This window comes from Eretmochelys imbricata, chromosome 6 (assembly GCF_965152235.1).
Source record: "Eretmochelys imbricata isolate rEreImb1 chromosome 6, rEreImb1.hap1, whole genome shotgun sequence".
NCBI classification, from domain to species: domain Eukaryota; kingdom Metazoa; phylum Chordata; order Testudines; family Cheloniidae; genus Eretmochelys; species Eretmochelys imbricata.
The window spans coordinates 127,845,560-127,865,964 of record NC_135577.1 but is presented as its reverse complement, the minus strand read 5'-3'; the positions used below and the strand labels follow the sequence as shown (position 1 = coordinate 127,865,964).

General features: G+C 41.5%; 1 protein-coding gene and 1 long non-coding RNA gene across 5 annotated transcripts in view; one reads left to right on the top strand and one right to left on the bottom strand.

Moving 5' to 3' along the window:
• Nucleotides 1-57: 57 nt before the first annotated feature.
• NEMF (nuclear export mediator factor) overlaps nucleotides 58-20,405 on the bottom strand; it is a 36,767-nt gene continuing 16,419 nt past the window's right edge. For 2 of the 3 annotated variants that reach the window (XM_077819694.1, XM_077819696.1), the window contains 20 exons: nucleotides 18,833-19,024; nucleotides 18,259-18,322; nucleotides 17,621-17,709; nucleotides 16,800-16,903; nucleotides 15,730-15,792; nucleotides 15,284-15,396; nucleotides 11,941-11,998; nucleotides 11,736-11,794; nucleotides 10,616-10,736; nucleotides 10,185-10,470; nucleotides 7,794-7,845; nucleotides 7,651-7,700; nucleotides 4,960-5,107; nucleotides 4,502-4,579; nucleotides 4,219-4,413; nucleotides 3,547-3,579; nucleotides 2,252-2,358; nucleotides 2,089-2,132; nucleotides 1,916-1,995; nucleotides 58-396 (listed from right to left, as the gene is read on the bottom strand). In XM_077819694.1, the coding sequence (XP_077675820.1) occupies nucleotides 319-396; nucleotides 1,916-1,995; nucleotides 2,089-2,132; nucleotides 2,252-2,358; nucleotides 3,547-3,579; nucleotides 4,219-4,413; nucleotides 4,502-4,579; nucleotides 4,960-5,107; nucleotides 7,651-7,700; nucleotides 7,794-7,845; nucleotides 10,185-10,470; nucleotides 10,616-10,736; nucleotides 11,736-11,794; nucleotides 11,941-11,998; nucleotides 15,284-15,396; nucleotides 15,730-15,792; nucleotides 16,800-16,903; nucleotides 17,621-17,709; nucleotides 18,259-18,322; nucleotides 18,833-19,024 (2,014 nt within the window). In that variant the 3' untranslated portion in view covers nucleotides 58-318. The remainder of the gene's footprint in view (nucleotides 397-1,915; nucleotides 1,996-2,088; nucleotides 2,133-2,251; nucleotides 2,359-3,546; nucleotides 3,580-4,218; nucleotides 4,414-4,501; nucleotides 4,580-4,959; nucleotides 5,108-7,650; nucleotides 7,701-7,793; nucleotides 7,846-10,184; nucleotides 10,471-10,615; nucleotides 10,737-11,735; nucleotides 11,795-11,940; nucleotides 11,999-15,283; nucleotides 15,397-15,729; nucleotides 15,793-16,799; nucleotides 16,904-17,620; nucleotides 17,710-18,258; nucleotides 18,323-18,832; nucleotides 19,025-20,405) is intronic. The other variant, XM_077819695.1, reaches the window with a different exon arrangement.
• LOC144266269 (uncharacterized) lies at nucleotides 16,894-19,540 on the top strand. Of its 2 annotated transcripts, XR_013346468.1 has the most exons (4): nucleotides 16,894-17,485; nucleotides 17,576-17,597; nucleotides 18,645-18,711; nucleotides 19,236-19,540. It is a non-coding gene; the product is annotated as an uncharacterized LOC144266269 (long non-coding RNA). The 2 variants fall into 2 exon arrangements; XR_013346467.1 differs by lacking the exon at nucleotides 17,576-17,597.

Here is a 20,405-nt window from a genome sequence, read left to right as displayed (position 1 = left end):
AGAGTGGACTGGGTCTGGGCCAGTCCTCACAGCATTAGAAAGAGGATCAGTCCAAAATCAGTCTTGCCTTTGACAGCTAAGGCCAGTAGTACTTTACTTGTGCACTTCAGGAGGAGTCACATGCTACATGTAATTTAAAGTCCATACAAATAGATGTAGGCAACAGTTCACCTCTGCCTCTTAAATTTAGTCCAACTGATTATAGCTATTTTACTTTATTAGCAAAATTGGAAGAGGTCCAGATGGCAGGTTTGTGTCTATCCTCTTCTGAAGCAGGAGTAGCAGTTCAAACACATATTCATGATTTACGATCAAAACTCACTTCTTTTTCATGTTCAGGAGCTTAGGTGCAGACACTTTCACTTTACCAGGAATATTTCTTGATAAATCAGTATCCTATAAAACCAAATCAAGAGTCAAAATTAAGTAAGAAGTGTTCAACAATCACTCCTTCCCAGCCTCCCATGTCCTCTCTGAATACCAGCTGCAAAGTAATAGTCACATGAATCAGTGATAACCATGTGTCACTGTCACTTTACAGTACAGCATGTCTCTGCTTGTTTCTCCAAAGAAAGTGGCCCTCTGATAGTTCAGTAAATGATTGATGAAAATGCAGTGTGCTCAGACCTTCCCCTTTTTAATGAATAAAGAACCATTAACACTTACTGCACCTCCCACCCATTCCAGGGAAAACAATGGATCATCAGATCATATATATGCTTAACACTCCAGCTATCTGAACATAACTTTGTTCAGTAGTATTCAATATACATAGTTGTTAACAAGGAATCATCAAATGGGTGCATTCCTAATAAGGTTCCACCACAACTGTTGGTCGGCCAGATTATTCAACATTTTTATCAGGGATCTAGAAGTAAATAAGATAATTGATAATAAAATTTGCAGAATGGTAAATGAGGAGGACAGGGCAGTTAGTGTAATCTGGATTGCTTGGTAAATGTATTTGAATACAGCAAAATGCAAGGTCATATATCTAGGAACAAATAATGCAGGCCATGCAGACACAAACAGGAGACTTCTCTTAGACAGCAGTCACTCAGAAGAGGATTTAGGGATCCCAGACAAGCAGCTGAACATGAGCTCTGGTGGGACTGCCAAACAAGGATAGCAAGTATGAGCAGGAAGGTGATTTTACCTCTGTACAGGGCACTGATGAGACACTAGAATACTGTGTACAGTTCTGATGTTTAAAAATTGGAGACAATACATAGAAGACCCACAAAAATGGAGGCTGGAGCAAGTGCCTTACAGTGAGACTAAGCTCAATATGTGTATTTTATCAAAAAGAAGAAGATTTGAGAGGTGACTTGATTACAGTGTGTATGTACCTTCATGTACAGAAAATACCCAGTTCTAATGCATTCCTGAATCTGGCAGAAAAAGAACCAATGGCTGGAATCAGACAAATTAAAAAAAAACAGCACAAAATTCTAACAGTGATTAACCACTGGAAAGGAAGTGGTGGATTCTCCAGCTCTTGCTGTCTTCAAATCAAGACTGGATGCTTTTCTTGAAGGTATACTTAGTCAAATGCAGGTTATTAGGCTCAAGATGGGAAACTGAGTAAATCTTGGGGGTTGGGAGTAGATGATTTAATGGTCCCTTCTGGCCTTAAAAGTCTATTAATCTCCTATGCCAATAGGGAGAAACAAGGTGTGGGTGAGAGATCTTTTATTGGACCAACTTCTTGGGGGGGGTTGGGGAGGGAGGAGGAAGAGAGCAGAAGAGACTTTCCCAGAGCTTTTCCTCATGTCTGGGAAAGGTACTCAATGTCACAGCTAAATACAAGATTGAAGAGATAGTAATGCAAGGACAAAACAGAAAGCAATAGCACTAAATGCTCCTTTCATTCTTGCTGTAATAGTTTGAACAAGCCAAGAAGATGGCTCTTTACCTTTACACTGCGAAATAAATCTTTTTCTCTTGTGGTAGCTTCTTTGTAATGCATGAAATTATGCAAAGCAGTCTTGGCAGCTGTAAAAAGTACATGAAAGAAGATGTTAAATGGCATGTGCCAGCTTAAAGAGCTGCTGGGTTGAAAAGGACTACTTGTGCTGTATACAGTACCTTTTCCTTTCTTCTGGGTGCCTGGAGTGAGCTTCACTTTGTATCTTGTAAAAGAAAAAAAAAAAATCACACCATTTACCGGGTGTTAAGGAACTAACTCAAAGTGCTGCCAATCTGTCAAATTAAAATTCATTACTTCTTCAGATAATTCGCTGCAACTTACTTATAGTTTGTCATGGTAGTGTAAGGTGCACATATTGGTATAGCAAAGAGGAGGATATCCTCCGAGTGAGGCTGGCCTGTCAAAGAATTTAGCAGTCTCTCTCCTTCCTAAAATAGCAAAGACATTCCTTGCTGTCAAACTAGAAAAACAACATTTAAACAAAAAGCAACAATTAAAGCAATAAAAATAAACCCAATCTTTTACTACCGAAGAGGCTGGAATTTGGTCCTTCTCCCTCACAGCCCAAGTGCAGAGAAGTCATAATTCCCATGTGTATATCATACCATAATCTGTGGTCACAGTATTACTGAAATGTAGTCAATTTATCAAAAGATGATGGGCTATTGGTGAAGCTCTAGTTTAAAAAAAAAAATCTGATAATTAAAATCTGAAGGTCCAAGATTACATGGATTTTCGTTTTAAATGAGGTAAAGGGGAGTTTCCAAATTTGGTTTATACTTTGGCATAGTCAATTAAGACTTGTTATTATAGAAAGAAAGTTTATACTTTTCCTCTTAGATAAATCCATTTCTTCAAATTGTCTAAGTATGGAATACATCTACTGAAAGCTTTTGAGAAAATATATCCTTTGTACATTGAAGGTAAAGGGCTTTTTAAAAAGTACAGTAAACAATTTTAAGTAAACTGGAACTTTTTGTCTTAAGAACTATTTTTATCACAGTTAGATTTTACTTATTGTGTCAGCCTATCAGGGATCTGGGATCCTCCACTATTCTGAGGTCTTGATGGAGTTAATCAGGTGAAGACAAAGGGAAAACTACTTAATGGGTTTGTCAAATCCTTGTTATTTTACCCAAGTTTTGTTGGAATTTGTGTATTTATTACCTTAATACTATGCACTAATACCGCCATACAACTGAGAGACTAGGAAGGTCACATTTCAGCTCCCCACTAGAAAAACTTTAACTGATTTGATCCTTATAATAAAGGAACATTTATACCTGGATTGACCATTCGCAACCTAACTGTGACTGAAAAAGCCAAGTTATAATGCAGTGATGATATGTCTGAACTCATGGGGTCTGTACCAAAGTCACAATCAGTAAACCTCAGCTGTCATTACGCATAGTGGCCAAGTGCTTCACCTTTGTGACATGCCCGATCTCCTCCAAGTTAGGAATTGTTAGCCTCACTGACACTCCTCAAACTGGGTTAGCGGATAGGACCCTGGGGTCCAGGCCATTGGCAGCGTTGAGCAGAGAGACTTTTAAAAACTTTTTCTAAGCACTTTTATTCTAGCACTTTATTAGAAGTGTAAAGGTGATAATATTTACCTCATTTTCCTGTTGGTCTTGATCCTGTTCCTCCTGCACCACATATGTAAATAAAAGGAAACATTAACACTTGTAGAACATCAGAATCCTTCTCCCAGAAGGGTCATATTCACAGCAGATAGAAAGCCATGTGTGGGCACAGTCTCCTCAATGCATATGGAATGCCATTTTAAGGGAGAGCTAAGTGAAGTGCATTTTTATATAGGGTTTTTCTTTCTATCCCCAAACTCCCTTGGCACATGCAAAGGTGGAAGGAGACAGATTTGGGTGGAAATACTGAAATTCAAGCTGCCAATCTACAAAAGCTTTTATTTTTTTTTTTTAACTGCACAATTGATACAGTATGACATTAAGAGATCCTCAGCACAGCTCAGCCACACATCGTACCCCTCAAACGTCTAGTTTTGGTGTGTCTGTGCTCCAGCGAAGCACCCTCCTGGTTTCTTGGGTTGGTGCCTCTTACAACTATTAAACGTTAGTCCTGACATTATATACACTGTTCTCAAAAAGAACAACCTGATCTAAGAAAAGCGGCAACTACACAAATGCAGTAGAGTAAGTAGTTCTGCAAGCACTACGCAGACTCAGTTTAATATTTATAGTACAATAAAGTAATGATTTAACAGCCTGAGCAGCAAAGTGTGGGGAATGAAACGTGTCTAGAATGTTTACCTTCTCCTCCTGCTGATCTTCCAGGGTCATGTCCTGTAACTCATGTGTTAATACTTCTACCGTGGGGGTTTCTTCTTTATGACCTGCATCAACCTGATGGCCTCTGTTTGGTTTCTGGGCTTGTTTCTTTACTGATTCTTTTATTTTTCCTTTTTTACCTTTCTTCACTTTTTCTTCTTTGCTTGACCCTGCAGACTAGATTTCACATATGAAAATGATTTAAATCTACACTCAAGCACAGAACAAACAATACAAAGGAAAAGCCATAGTTATTTTGGCTTACACCCAATAGCTTCATTATGAGCTCTCTGTCTTCTTCATCCTGGTCCTTGTACTTCTCTTTCATTTTTTTCATTTTACTCTACAGATAAGAAAAATGGGGGTTAATAGTTTAGCAAACAACAAAAAGGAATTTCTGCAAATATCAACATAGAGCTCAACCCTTCACTGGTATATGGATTTGGTCTCTAATTCTTTTTAGTTTAAGCACTGTATTAACCCAACAGACATCATTTCTATTCAGAGAAATATGAAATGCTGAAAGTTAGTCAATCAACAATTGTTATTAAACACAGACAACTATTCAACTGAGTCTAAATTTGTCAGATGCCTGGAGATGTTTGAATATGCAAATTGGAATATTGGGCAAATGCTAAAAAAATTAAACATATGAAATGTGTCTTTCAGAGGGCCCTTTTCATTGGGTAAATCTAATCAATTCTGCAGCTTCATCCATTCTACCTTCTGCCCTCGTTTCATGGGCTGAGGGGCTGACATGCTCTTGTTTGAAACAGGAAAAGATGGGAGCTGTGTGCTGGTCTCTCTTTCCTTTCCTTCAGCTGGTTCTAAATCCTCTATGTCATGTTGCTGCTTCTTTTTCTTCATTTCCCTAAGAGAAAAATAATCATTGGGATATGCCCTCCTACAGGGTTCTGCTGCATGAAACGACAATGATCATACGTTAACATAGCACCTGACTTCCCAAAGGATACATTTCTACAAGTTCAGTCAATAGACCAATCAAGAACACGGAAAATAGGTCACATTGATGATAAAAATTCAACATTTAAACATAGAAGCCAATGACAAAGTGATTCAACAACACAGGAGAAACGGCTTACTTGCCACGACTGATCCCGGAAGATATACACTGGGATACAAGGCTACGTCCGAGTTCCCAGAGGAGGCCAAGGTAGGAACTTGCCAAGCTCAAAGCTATTCGTTTCCCCTCCCCTGACCTTGGAACAGCAAGCAGCCCTGCTGCTTCAGCCAGTTTCGTTCATTCCTATCAAAATAAGTAACATATTGTCCAAAAAAATACAGAACTCTTCTTTCTGAAGGGAGGCCCATCTTTCTCCAGAGAACAGCATCCACTAAGCCACTTCCTCTGCTCCAAAAGGTACGATTAACTAAATACCTTCTATTTCCTTCTGTCCTGTGTCAGGTTCTCTGCATGAAGGTTTGATTAGCATAGCCATGCAAACCTGTGAGCATCAGTGCTAGTGACAGGAGAACATAAGCGCCTAATGTCCAGCTCTCTCCACAACCTCACAATTCAGTTACCAGAACATGTCTCCCTTCGCATTAGAGACAGACTCGAGCATTTCTGCCTGCTTCAGCTCAATCCAATACTGGCCCATGGACCAGCTGTTCCCAATGCAAGTTGCAAGCGCTGCATATTGGAAAACCTGCTCTCAAAGGTGTCCTTGTGTCTCAGAGAAAGGGATGTCAGACCAGTCCTGAGTGACTACAGTAGCCTTCACCCCCAAGCTCTTAAGGGGAATGTGAAAAGAATCATTGGTGACTTCCTGCTGAAATACTTCCTACCTCTTGCCTTTGATATAACCATGGCAGAATGAAAATAGTCACACCTCCTTCATTAGCCCATCCAGAATGGGGTAGCAGGATCTAGTTTTGATATATGGGACTGACAACCCAAACAAACAATCCAACTGAAAGAAATACTAGGGTGATTAATATTTCTTGATGTCTTCTCAGATCAATTATCTAATTTATTACTCCTATACAATGAGTTCGGGTAGAATGAAGACTCAGATGATTGCCTGCCAGAACACGGGACAAAGTTGGTGGCATGCTGGAAATCAAGCAGTAACTCCCCCCAACACAGATCTCATCTTGTGCTTTCAGTAAGGCATTGCCTGCTCCAAAGAGAAGTCAATAATAAGTTATCTGAGTGAGACACTAAAAGGCATCGAAGTCTTGACACATGCCAGTCACATTGATAAGTCAAGATCCTAAACACATCAACCATTTCAAGGAACATTTGTGACACCAAGCTGAAATTCTCCTCCAAGTCAACTTCATGTCACACTTATAGGAAACACTGGAAAAAGCCAGAAAATTGTTTGTAGCTCTGTCAATGATCCAGATGCTTGTGGGGATTCCCAAAGCAGAGGTAGCTGCGCTCTGCTCTGGGGCACAGGATATCATAACCATGCCTGTCCAGGAGGGACATGGTAAAGCAATATTTGGTGCAATCAACTGGAATGTTTGACTGACTCTCTGTATCTTTAAAGCATGAAAGGGGAAGGGGAAGAGGAAGAGATGCAGGCAAAAAAAAAACAAACCAACCACCAAAAAGCACAAAGGCCAAGAACAAAGAGAACTGAAGCACTCCGAGACCCACAGCTCCTACTGCATCAAAGTTGTGATCAACACAGATGGAAATGATCACCAGCAGAAACTGTCAGTTATTTATTTTTAAAAGAAATGAATAAAAAAGCACTAACAAGTTGACACACCAAACTAATTCTGTTGGATGAGTATTTGGCTGAAGACCTAAAGGTTTCTGGTTCAAGCCCTGGCTTTGACAAGTGTAACCAGAGTGAAAGAGAGGATGCCTAGAAGAAGATATGGCCAGATTAGCTGATATCAACATGGGTCAGGCAGCCACCTAACTGGAAACTGGGAAGCTCCTTAAGAAACCACATCCAGAAAGGAAATTGGTGCCCCTTTGCCTCCAACTCCTATGTTCCACCTCAAGGGCTGGCAAGAGAGGCTGCTGGGCTTAGAACTGAGTTTGGATTCAGTTCCTGCCTTGTTTGCACACAGAAGCATGGGACCATCACCACTGCATCTTTGGGGTAAATAGTATTCTGTGGCATAGAAACCTGAACTAGATCACAAGCCCTCAAAAATTAATTTCCACAGTGCAGAAGTTACCCTTTATATTCTGAACCAGACCTTTGAAATAACCCAGTATCCCATCAAAAAAATCAAATTCTTCCAGCTGATAAAAACCAGCTCCTTTGTGTTCACAGTGTCTGTTATATCCATATTGTTAATTTCAAGGGGCAAGAAACACACTGCAAGTGACTTCTTCAAAAAAGGTTAACTCCTCCTTAAGAAATGAGGACTTTCATACATGGAGATATTTAGACCTTTCCTTCCTTAAAATGAAGACATTCTTACCTTCTCTCCTTGGCTGATAAGTGTCTTCGCCCATGTGACTTACTGTCACTCTAAAAAAGTGAAATAAAGTTATATTTCATTATTTCCACTCATAGAAATCACATGCCGTGTTACTTGTTTGACGATCTTAGCCGGGAGCTTACCAGGTTAGATGCTTCCTCTTTTGTAACCATTTTCTGGTGGGATCTGTGAAGACTGAAAGGTGCAGCATGTTGTTAGAGAAATAACAGTCTGATAACACAGTCCTGACATAGCAGCAGCTGCCACAACTGAGACAAACTAATTCAGAGTTGTCTATTGGGCATCATGTCCAGGAAAGATCCTTTCCTTTTCTGAACAGGTAAATAGCGTCAGCACTATGCTGCATCCAGGGGATTTTGCACACCACCCCAATGTACCCTCTAGAATGGGTAATGAAGTCTCTTTGTTTAGTGACCAGACACATTTAACCTAGCATTGAATCCAAATCTCTTGAGTTTGGATTTTCAAAGGAGCCTAAGGAAACTGAGTGCCTCTGAAAGCCCCAGCTGTGATAAATGAAATTAAGTGACAGAGAAACTGTGAAGTAGGCTCTCAGAGATCTTCCCCTGTTAGGTCTTTATTGCATGCACACAAATCCCACGCACACAAAGCATTATTTTTACAGCTGTAATACCTATTAAATAAACCCAGACTGAATGAATTGGAAACTGAAGTCTGATTTCTTGGGAGGACGGGTGGCAGTTTTCCCCGACTCACCCCTAAGTGCCTCAATGTCTAGGGTGAGAGTGGTTCATTCATATGCCCATTCATCTCGTTCCCTTCAAGCTGCTAAGTAGTGCCGTTTGTGAAGACAGCAGGGTAAGTGGTAGGAAGATTAGCCACTGGCACTAACTGGAGATCAGCATCTCATTTCAGGTGGCAATAATTTTCACTCACTACCATCTTGAATAAGAACAGAAGTGATATTAGGCTTCCCATTTCCTGGGTCCTGGTAGAACACTTAAGTGGAAGAAGGTTGGTCTCCCCAAGTAGAAAAAATTGTAAAATGCCCTGTGCTTGAAGCACCCCTAGCCAATATATCTTGATTTTTTTTTTTTCTTTATAGAGTCCCACATGGCATTCTCATAAGCAAACTAGGGAAACGTGGTATAGATGAAGTTACTACAAGGTGGGTGCACAATTGGCTGAAAGACCCTACTGAGAGAGCAGTGATCAACAGTTCACTGTCAAACTAGGAGCATGTATCTAGTGGGGTCCCGCAGGGGTCAGTTTTGGGTCCGGTACTATTCACTATCTTCATTAATTACCTGAACAACAAGTGAGAGTATGCTTATTACATCTGCAGATGACGCCAAGCTGGGAGGGGTTGCAAGCACTTTGGAGGACAGGATTAGAATTCAAAATGACCTCAGCAAATTGAAGAATTGGGCTGAATTCAACAAGATGAAATTCAGTAAAGATAAGTGAAATACTCTGCATTTAATAAGGAAAAATCAAACACACAACGATAAAATGGGGAATAACTGGTTAGGCGGTAGCGTTACTGAAATGGATCTGGGGGCTATCGTAGATCACAAATTGAAGGAGAGTCAACAATGTGATGCAGTTGTGAAAATGGCTAATCTCATTCTGGGGGTGTATGAACAGGAGTGTTGTATGTAAGACACAGGAGGTAACTGTCCCACTCCACTCAGCACTAGTGAGGCCTCAGCTGGAATACTGTGTCCAGTGCTGGGCACCATGCTTTAGGGAAGATGTGGACAAACTGGAGAGACTCTAAAGGAGAGCAACAAAAACAAAACAAGGTTTAGAAAACTTGACCTATGAGGAAAGGTTAAAAAAACTTGGGCATGTTTAGTCTTGAGAAAAGAAGATTGAGGAGGGACCTGGTAAGTGTTCAAGTATGTTAAGGAATGTTATAAAGAGGACTGTGATCAGTTGTTCTCCATGTTCACTGAAGATAGGAGAAGTAGTAATGGGCTTAATCTGCAACAAGGGAGATTTAGGTTAAATAGTAGGGAACACTTTCTAACTCTAAGGGTAGTTAAGCTCTGGAACAGGTTTCCAAGGGAGGTCATGGAATTCCCATTGTTGAGATTTTTAAGAACCAGTTGGGCAAACACCTGTCAGAGATGGTCTAGGTTTACTTGGGTCCCACTTCAGGGAAGGGGGCTGGACTTGATGACTTCAAGGTTCCATCCAGCCCTACATTTCTATGATTCTATAATAGCATTGGCAATGGCCAAAATACTACATATGCCCCAGCCAGAGAATGCATTACTGCGGTGGTTACTACAGTCAGGAGAAGGGGGAATAAGATAACCCAAAATGAAGAACTGTGTAGAGAAGACCATCTAGGAAGGGTGGGGCAGCACTACCAGACATGTATACACTTGTTTTACTTGGTATTCAGGCAGCCTGCATCTTTGAACACTAGGATTAAATCTTATGTACTCATTGTAATCCCTCTTATCATATAAACATAGTTTTAAGGCACTGACATTCTTAGAATGGCTCATATCGCTGACAAATGTGGAGGCTCTTTTGGTTACCTTTGTGGCTGAAGATGTGACAGGTCAATTGCAGTGTCTGGATAAATTATCTCCTCCTCCTTTACTTCACTCATCAGCTCCTGACCTTCAGCCTCTTCTTCAGATTCTACATCATAGTCTTCAGAGGTTCCCTCTTGTGCTGGTAGCTTGTTTATTCCATCCTTGTCTGCATGAGCAACGTCCTCCTCGTGGTTACTGTTAGACCTGACTTCAATACCATCAGGCATTTCTTGAGGCAGTGCCTTCTCATCATCAGTGCTGCTATCATCTCCTTCTGGTGCTTCTTCTAAATGAGGTAGGGGAAAAGACATTTCAGTTTACAGACACTAGACTAACACATTACTAATTCAGGGAGCTGAATGCACATCCCATTGTATTTTTAAGAGTTCCCAGCATGCCCACAGTAAAATATATTAAACCCTGCATAATACCTAGTAGCTCCACTTCTTCTGACACCAGTTCATTGGTACTACTGGTCACAGACTCCATATCCTCATCCTGCACTTTGATCTTTCGTTCGTCTCTGTGTCTCCAAACACAAGATTCTTCCACCTAAATAACAGAAGCAGGTCCTTTTTATTGAGCAAAAGGATTTCCAAGGAAACTGGCTTATACCAAACCCAATGAGAAACTGTAGTGAATGAACACGTGGAACTTCAAATCTTTCTACTGATTCTTAGGAGCCCAACAACAATGTTCATCATGGGCTCCATTCAATGGACAGAATCCCATTGAGTTCTGTGAGGACTGGATCTGGCCAAGAGATTGAAAACTACTATATTAATGCAAGCTCTTGTGTGGAAATCATTTGGCAAATCTTAGTGTCCCTTATTTGTCTTGACATCATCTTCCTGTTTTTTCAGCATGTCCTTCAATCTTATTCCTCTCCAGAAACAAATTCTGTGTGTCCCTTGAACTCATTTACACATTCCTGAAACTGCCTTCCCTGGTGATTAATTTCCAGCGTTTATATGGAACAACTGACTTGCCTACTTCCATTTCTTTTCCTTATTTTTATGTAAAGTCTCCTAAGTTTTTGAGCTCCTTTACCAGTGGAAAGGAAAAAGGAGAAAAAAGTTTGAAAGCATGTCCCTAGAAGATGAAGGCTAGTGGGAGCCCACTGTAGCTAGTCACACACCCATCAGACTGCCCACAAAAAGGGAGCTTCACAAACTCCTGCTAACACTTTAAACACTTGTTATTAAAAAAAATAATAATATCTGGAGGTGCCATGGTCACAGGGTTTGTTCTAAATAAATAATTAAAAACAGGAATCCCACTGCAGGGGGGAAAGTATTTAAAGAGTGGCAGCTTCTTTGATAAGCTTAGCCCATTGTACTTAGTTTGTTTCTTCAGTTGGCTGTTTCTGAGCTGCATGCCCACTCTCATGAACTAGATTAAAGGTTTCTCTTCCATTCAGAGCAAACAGAATGATAGTGACCTACTGGAAGGGAATGGTGCTTATGGGAATTAAGGATTGTTATGAACTATTACAGCTTTATGTTTATGTAACAAAAAGGAGACAAATGTAACCAATGAATGGGACAGTACCTTAAATAAGAAGCTAAACCCCATCATAAGATATGAAGGTGGAAGAAAGTTTTTTTTCCCTGGGGAAAAAAAGGAAAACATAAGGTGGTTTAAATATATAAACATATTTTGCCAGCTTCTTGCAGTGATCCTTGCCACTGTAGAAGATACAGATTTTTTGGACAATTGTGGTTTACAAATTGATGGTCTCTCTTCAAGTTCTCACCTCTTATCATGAAGCTCCCTGTAGTCAGATATTCTCCAGTTGGTGCTGTTTTAGACACCTGAGAAGAGCATCACATATTGTATATTTAAGAAAGTACCGTAGAAAACGGTGCCTCACTGAGTAATAACGGTAATAAAAATGAGCATTTAGGCTAACTGAATTTCTGATTTCTAAGGACAGCTTTTTAACTTCACAAAGTGAAGAGTATTATAGGGAGGATTTGCTGAGGAACAACCTCCCATCACTTGAAGCCTTTAAATCATCACTGGATGTCTTCCTAAAAGATGCTCTGGTTCAACCAGAAGTTACTGGCCTTGATGTCGAAATCACTGGATAAAATTTTATAGACTGTGTTATGCAGGGGATCAGATTTGAGCATAACAGTCCCCTCTGGCCTTAAAAATCTATGAATCTGAGGGCTTGTTTTCAGTTCCGGGGTAAGTCGACCTAAGATACACTACTCCAGCTACGTGAATAATGCGCTCTGCTGTTGATTTAGCGGGTCAAGTAAGACCCACTAAATTAACACCCGTAGGGGTGTTGATCTCCCCAGTAGTGAAGACAAGCCCTCAGTTTCTTCCCACACCTAACTTAAGTGGGCTCTGCAATGGAAGACTCCCCATTCCACTGCTCCCAGGGCAATACTGTGCTCTGCTTGCAGGAGGTTCCTTTTGAGACCAGCCTTCTTAGCCAGAGGGAAAGTCCTTAATCAGTCTTGAGATTACAGGTTCAAATCACAGCAGAAAGAAATTGTTTTCCCAGTAGGGAAGCAGTGAGAGATTCCAACAACTTTTTGGGAACCAGTCTTTCACTGTTAGTGCCCAAGACACAACTAAAACCACATACAGATACCTAAGTAGAGATACTAGAAATGTTTACATGAGCTAGCCTCAGTTACAATACAGTGCCATGAAGAAAGAACATATTGAAAAGGGTAAACCACAGCAGGCTTGGTGAAATTATGTCAAATGACTGTATCTAGAAAACAGATCAGCTTTTCATGTTGCCTGCCCATTCCAACGTTCTAGGTGTTTTACGACAAAACAAACAAACCCTTATTTAATATGTGAATTAAAGTTCTAACAGAACATTAAAAACTGATTACATTTCTTAAAAATCATTCCCAATCTGACCTTGTGCTGGGGTGCACCACGCCCTTTGAGGAGGCCTGCTGGAGGCCTTGCGGTCCTACCACACTCCGCTCCAGAAAAGGCATAGTAAAGGTAGGTCCTCCAGGCCTGTGCTGAAAGGCTGCAGGGGAGCAGCCAATCAGACCCTAGCAGACTCAGTTAAAAAGAGCAGCACAGCCACCGGAGCAAGTCAGTTCCTGACGGGGACTGAAAGGGAAAAGACAGAGACTCTCCAGGCAAGGAGGCCTGCGTGAGACCCTGCGCAAACAGGGAACAAGAAAGTAGAACCCAAGGACTATAGCCTAAGGCAGAGATTCTCAAACTGTGGTCCATGGATCACCAGTGGTCTGCCAGCTCCATTCAGATGGTCCGCGGATAGTTCCCTCTAAGGTGCACGCCTGGGCGGCCACCCACCTGATTAGTGGAGCCGTGCAGGCATGGCTCCATTAATTAGGTTCCTGGACCATGGAGAAGACACACATGTAAGGTGAGGTAATGGCCTTTGGGGGAAACAGGGGGTAGGTGGGAGGGGGCAGTGGAGTGAGACGGCGGGGGGGCAGAATTTAGAACGTGCAAGGCTGTGGTGGCCAGAGAAGGAGGAGACTTTCCCCAGCTCCAGGGCTGCGGCTGCCAGAGAAAGACGGCCCTCCTTCCCAGCCTCAGCTCTGTGGCTGGGGAGATACCCCACCCCTCCTTCCCAGCCCCAGCTCAGGGGCTGCCACGGCGGAGGAGAGAGGGAGAGGCCCCCCTCCTTCCCAGCCCCAGCTCGGGGGCTGCCACAGCAGGAGAGAGAGGGCACATCCATTGCATTAGAAAGGTAAGACTACTGATATTAAAATATGAGTTGTGTGCTTTTATTTGTAGAACAAAAATTTTTTTAATTTTTTAATTTAATTTTTTTATATATAGTGCTTTTATCCAAAGCACTTTACAATAGTTAGCTAACGGTACAAACAATGTTTGGAAAGATCATTTAGTGGTCCACCGAGACCCTCAGCAATTTTCAAGTGGTCCGTGAAAAAAAAAGTTTGAGAACCACTGACCTAAGGTAATGGGTGAAGGTGATGGGACCGAGTGGGAAGCCATCCAGGAGTACCAGCAGCAACCAAGTAGAGGAAATAGTATGTGGCTGTTGTCTATAAGGTACCTGGGTTGGGACCTGGAATAGTGGGTGGGCCCGGGTTCCCCCACCGTCCACAGGAGAAGTGGCTTAAGTCTCAAGGAGGTGATAAGACTCTGCATAAAAAGCCCAAGAAAGGGGCTGGGAGTTTAAACAGGACCAGGGATGGGGCCAAAGACCCTGAAGAGGGCCAACCATTCTTTCAACTTTGTTACCGCCAGAAGGGGACTGAAGTTAAGGCGTAAACTGGCTGGAGAGCTGGGATGCCAGAGAACTGCTGATGACAAAGTCTCCAGGGAGAACGCCTTGGGGGCAGTGTTCTCTAACAGGGCAGGGACAGACTGAAAGCTAGCCCAGAAGGGGCTGAGAATTGAGCCCAAAGGCAGGGCCGCAGATGCCTACTTGGGCACAGTGATAGTCCGTGTTGGAACTTTGTCACCTGGAAGGGATTCCCTCTTGCATTTAGACTATGGCTAGGTCTATACTACAGCTTATGTTGGCATAACTTATATCATCCCCCTGAGAGAGACAAGTTACACCGACATAAGCGCCGGCGTGGACAGCACTATGTCAGCAGAAGAGCTTCTTCCACGACATAGCTACTGCCACTCGTGGAGGCTGAAGTATTTAAGACGACAGGAGAACTCTCTCCTGTTGGCTTACAGCAGTTGCACCACAGTAAACTCTATAGTGTAGCCGTGGCCTATGTGTGACTTAGCCAGAGGGCTGAGCCACTGAAGACCCACCTGATGAGGGCAACAGGAAACGGGCACCCTGAGCCAAGAGAGAGTGCAGGTTTGCACCCACAGGAGGCGCTCACAAGAGATGAGTGCAGCGCATCACAGACCTTTAACCTCTTTTTAAAAGATGCTGAACCCACAGCATTTCTTGGGTCCTGGGCCCATTATACTAAATATTCACAAACCAAGGCCGCTGTCGTAGAGCCAGGGAGAACTTGTAAGGACCATCACATATAATACACAACTGTTTCTTTCAGTCTTTAATTTCATCGGTGGTGACATTTACATCGACAGTTCCACACTCATTCTTTCAGAGATTAACTTCTCAAAACGAACAGGCAAGATCTCCTCACCTGGTGATGATAGACCCACCAGGCACTCGTGATGACACGAGCATCCCAGGCAGCACTGTAACATAATGCCATGGTGCCTGCCTCAGTCAGGGTCCGGGGAGGGATCAGCTCACCTGTAACAGCAACACCACCACATTTGCGTTAGCTGAGCACACGTTTAAAAAAATAACCAGACATCGTACAAAAGCATCTCCGAGTGGGGATCTACAGAGGCAGGTCCTGAAGGCAATTTTCCTGCACAAAACAAGTACTGTGCTATTATGGCTTCCTCACTGGCTTGCACATTAATAAGGAAGGACTTCAGACTAAACCTCGTCAACTCGATGTCTGAAGTGAAATGAAGAGCGGACAAGGATGTAGCAGTACATTTTTACTGAAGTCCATTAAATTTCAAATTGTTTGTGTTTAACAGATTATAAATCAGAGCCAACCACAGACTTAATTACCTGTAGGATTCTTGATTACACAGCTAGTTGCACCATGTAGGTCAGCATGCACATATATATCTCCTAAAACAGAAGAGATAAGATTGGGACACGTCACTGAGCACGCTTAATTGCTGCACTGATCATTAAAAGAGGGTTCCAAGCTTTGAATTAGAAACTGATTTACTTGGATCACTGCCAAAACATTCACATATTCAGGGGAAGTAATTAGGTCTACTTGTCAGTTATACCCCATACTAATTGTCATTTATTCTGACATCAATATCATGGTGAACTAAGACCTTTGGTATGCTAATATATTGCAATACTTCTGAATTCTGTATTCTGCTGTAGAACAGGGGTTCTCAACCTTTTTCTTTCTGAGGGCCCCCCCCGCAACATCCTATAAAAACTCCACCGCCCACTTGTGCCACAACAACTGTTTTTCTGCATATAAAAGCCAGGACCCAGTATTAGGGGTATCAAGTAGGGCAACTGCCTGGGGCCCCACGCCACAGGGAGCCCTGTGAAACAAAGTTGCTCAGGCTTCAGCATGTGGTGGCTGGTCTCAGGGCCCCAGGCTTCAACCCCATGAGGTGGGGCTTTGGCTTTCTGCCCTGGGCCCCAACAAGTCTAATGCTGGCCCTGCTTGGCAGCCCCTTGAAATCCACTCGCAGCCCCCCTACGGAATCCAGGACCCCTGGTTGAGAACCACTGCTGCAGGAAAATACTAGCTATAACTTATGTCCATGGTCTTATGCTTCTCCATGTGGAACAGTGTACAACTGCAAAAGGTAAAGTCTGTTAGTTTGCTTTTTAACTCAGTTCAGGCAATTTCAAAACTATTGGGTGAAGCTGCATTCCATACCACACCTCACACATGGACATAATTATAAAGCTCCAAAGAACTTCAGTCTGAAATTCCAGACAATGTAGCAAAATGAGAATGCGTACAAGCAAGCTGAATTTTATACACAAGCTAATAAAGATCTAACAGTGTTCCTCAGTTTTGGATGTACAATACAAGCATTTATAACAATCAGCAAAGAAAACAAAAACTATGCTGACATGCTTGATTTAATCTTACTAACCTGATTTCAAATATCGCTTCACAATCATTTCATTCTGCTGTTGATCTCTTCCAGCTATAATGAGGTAATTTTCAGAGCTAATAAACCACAGGAACTTCTCAAACCTGTCAAATTACATCAAACCACGCTGTATAAAATAACTGGAACTGTTTGCCTATTACAGAAAGTATGGTTTTTGCCAGGGTCTCAGTACTTTAATGTATTACAGGTGGAAAGACAGGTATTCTCAAAGATACTTCGTTTTGTTGATCAGCTACAGTTTCATACATATGTATATGGCATAAATTCAAGGTATTGTACAAATGTAATTGGACTGTCAATCATATTCTTTAAAAGGACACATCAAGCAAATCTCACGATCTATTTTTTTTAACTATAATTGCTACTTTTAAAACAGCTGTTTATAAAAAGAGAGAAAGTATTTCTTTTCCATGTTTACTCTGTGTGCATTTAAAATCACTTTGTGTACAGTCAGTCTCCCCAGTTGTTTGTGTGGATCTTTTATATTGCAGAAAGAGAAAATGTTTAAAATTTTAGGAAAACATGGCTTCAATCCCACAAGAGGATCCACATAGGCAGATCCGCGCACCCATGCAGAGCACTCTTGAAGGGCCCCACCCAGGTGGATCTACCGGCAGGACTGGGGCTTATAACTAAAACCACAACAACTGACAAGGGACATACGGGTGGGTGTAGTACCAAAACACTACTTTTAACTTTTTTTTAAAAAACCAAATTAGATTTCATGTCAACAACGTCCTTTTCAATTTACACAGACTCACACACTCATCTGAGAGGGTAACTATCAAAAGTTTACTTGCCAATAAACCTTTCTTGCTTTCTGAATGGTGGTAACTGTTTGAACTTCTTTCAATGTTTGCTTTGTCTTCTTTTCTGCTGATTTGAATGCCTGTTTAGGAAATATGGACATTCCCAATTCTACAAATGCAGTGATCATACAAGCAAGAGCCAAACAGTAAGACAATATGAAGAAAAATACCCCCAAAATGTAGTTTGAGACAGTATAGTCACTCGTTTTGCACATAATTCAATTTGCAGGCCTAAAAACCATTTCTGCCCGTGCAAAATCAGAGGCACTTCATTAATGGCTGTCTTAAAATCTTCATAATTTTGAAAAGGCATGTCTCCATTATTCTGTCATGTAGTTTCTCTAAAATGTGTGTTCTGAAAATAACATCAGCTACCTGATCATAATGGTTCTTGTTAATGCTGCCTCAGCTACTGGTCTGTCAGCATTTCCATTATAAAATGCTTTTAAGGAGTTCATAACTGTTGATGGAAACTAAATGATTCAAGGCTGCAACTTGTCAGCCCTACATGTAGGTTAAATTGTTTTGACAAGCTTGATGGGAGGGGGTTGAAACATTAAATCAGCGTAACAGTATTAACACAAAAAAGGTACATTTGAAACAAACCAGGAAAAGGTAATAATAAATACCTTCTCTGCAGCTTCTACTGTCTTCTGCGTTTTTTTGGCTGCATGTCTCTTATGATCATAATATCTGTGAAACACAAATTCATTTACATCTCAGATCCCAGTATATTAACTCATTTTTAGAGCTATTTCTTCCCACGGTACTTCGTGCCAGCAGTAAATACTTCATTCTGATAAGGAAAATGTTATGTTTGGCTTAGCTTTTTTGCCTATTGCCTATCACAGTGAATCTGAAAATTGTATCAGTTGAAATGAAGTTACTAATTTATTACCCTCACTAGAAATGTAGAGCCCTGCCTTTATATTTACTTTGCAGAGAAAGTAGCCATTATGTCCTCTGTCTGTTTCTATGCTTGATGTAATTAACATTAAATTAAAATGATTATCAGAGACTGGTTAACACAGAAATGGCAAGACAACATTCTGGGGCGGAGGAATGGACAGTCTATAACTAAGGTAAGGCTACACACTCTAAATATTTCTGTAGGAAAAAGACTAATTTCTATGATAGTAGCAGAGTCTATTGAAATTAAGCTAAGGAGCAGACTACTAAAAATATACACATTTTAAATCTTACTTTTTAGCATTGGCATATGCAGACAAACTGAGATCAACATCAACCAACAATGGCTTGTTTTTCTGAGGTTTCTTCAGCTGTTTATTTTTATGCTTTTTCTTCTTCCCTTTTGGTTCTTCAACTTCTTTCCAATGATCAGCTTCGTCATCTTCTTCTTCCTCCTCCTCCTCCTCCGATAATACATACGGGTTTCTATCAAAATATAAAAGTATATTGATTGTCTTAAAAAGTACTCCAGACTTTTTATTGTAAAAGTTAGCAAGATGCATTCCTCCTTCCATTAATTTTGTAAATAATATTACAAAAGATACACACTCTTGTTTTCAATCTGAAGAAGGCTCTATGGTTATGAATAAAGATAAATGTATAATTATAACAGTTTTGATTATGCACTTTCACACAGGAGGAAGAGAAGGAGAACAAAGATGAAACAAATACAGGACATTTTACCCTTGATCTTTGTGCAAAATGAAGACTAGATAGTGGCTCATTATGTTTAATCAAAGCAAATGCAAGCTAGGTAACAGTCCGAGATTTTGTGAAATATCTGATCCATTATCATGAAGCTATTCTGAGCATGTATTACTTTGAGTTGCCTTTGCTACTCATCAGCACAGTAAACTCTGCCTTCTATTGCTATGTTTGACATGTGTAGCCTTAAGGAGGTAGAGGAGCATACAGCATAAATAATGTTTTCTCTGTATCACACAGCAAAGTATACTATTGTTTCCATTATCTTCTGTAGATTCAACTGTCTTTAGATGATGTGTATGATTAGCTGTGTGACCTTAATTCATATTGTGAAACAAACTGAAATAGCAGAGACACTGATAGATTCCAAGGCCAGAAGGGACCATTGTGATCATATAGTCCAGTGGTACCCAAGCTTTTCCTCTTGCACGCCCCCCCGTACCACTAATGGAATGTGCATGCCCCCCCCACACTCCTGGGCCGGGAGTGGAATCATGGCCAACCTGGTGGCCACAGCCAAGGCCTAGGAGTGGAGCTGTGGTCGGGAGCCGAGACTAGGGACCAGAGATGGGAAGGGGTCTGAACCACGGCCGGGAGCAGGAGCACGGCCGGAGCTGAACTGGAGGCAAAGTGGAGCTAGGTGGTGCTCCCTTCCCACCGCCCCACAGGGGCTGGCCCAGGTCCCACTGCGCCTCCCCCGGACGTTCCTTCACACAGCCCACAGTTTGGGGACCACTGATCTAGCCTGACCTCCTGCATTACACAGGCCATAGAACTTCCTCAAAATAATACAGGAAGCAAATTGTGACAGTGAGCAGAAGCGAGATTATTTCAGCCCCACATTCTACTCAAAAGCTGGAATATATATCTGGAAACCCCTATATTCACTTTTTGCTTATCGGTACAATTCTCATATCCTTCTTTTCCATACTGACTTAAGGTATTTTCCACTATCAGTTTTTTACTCTATTAGGCTTCCTAATTGGGGGGTGGGGGGGGTCTATATATAAACTCAAACGAAGATCTCTTATATTTGGGTTTAGGCTTAGGGGATTTCCAGTACATTTACACAGTTAAATATATTTCTAGTTTGTTGCCGATA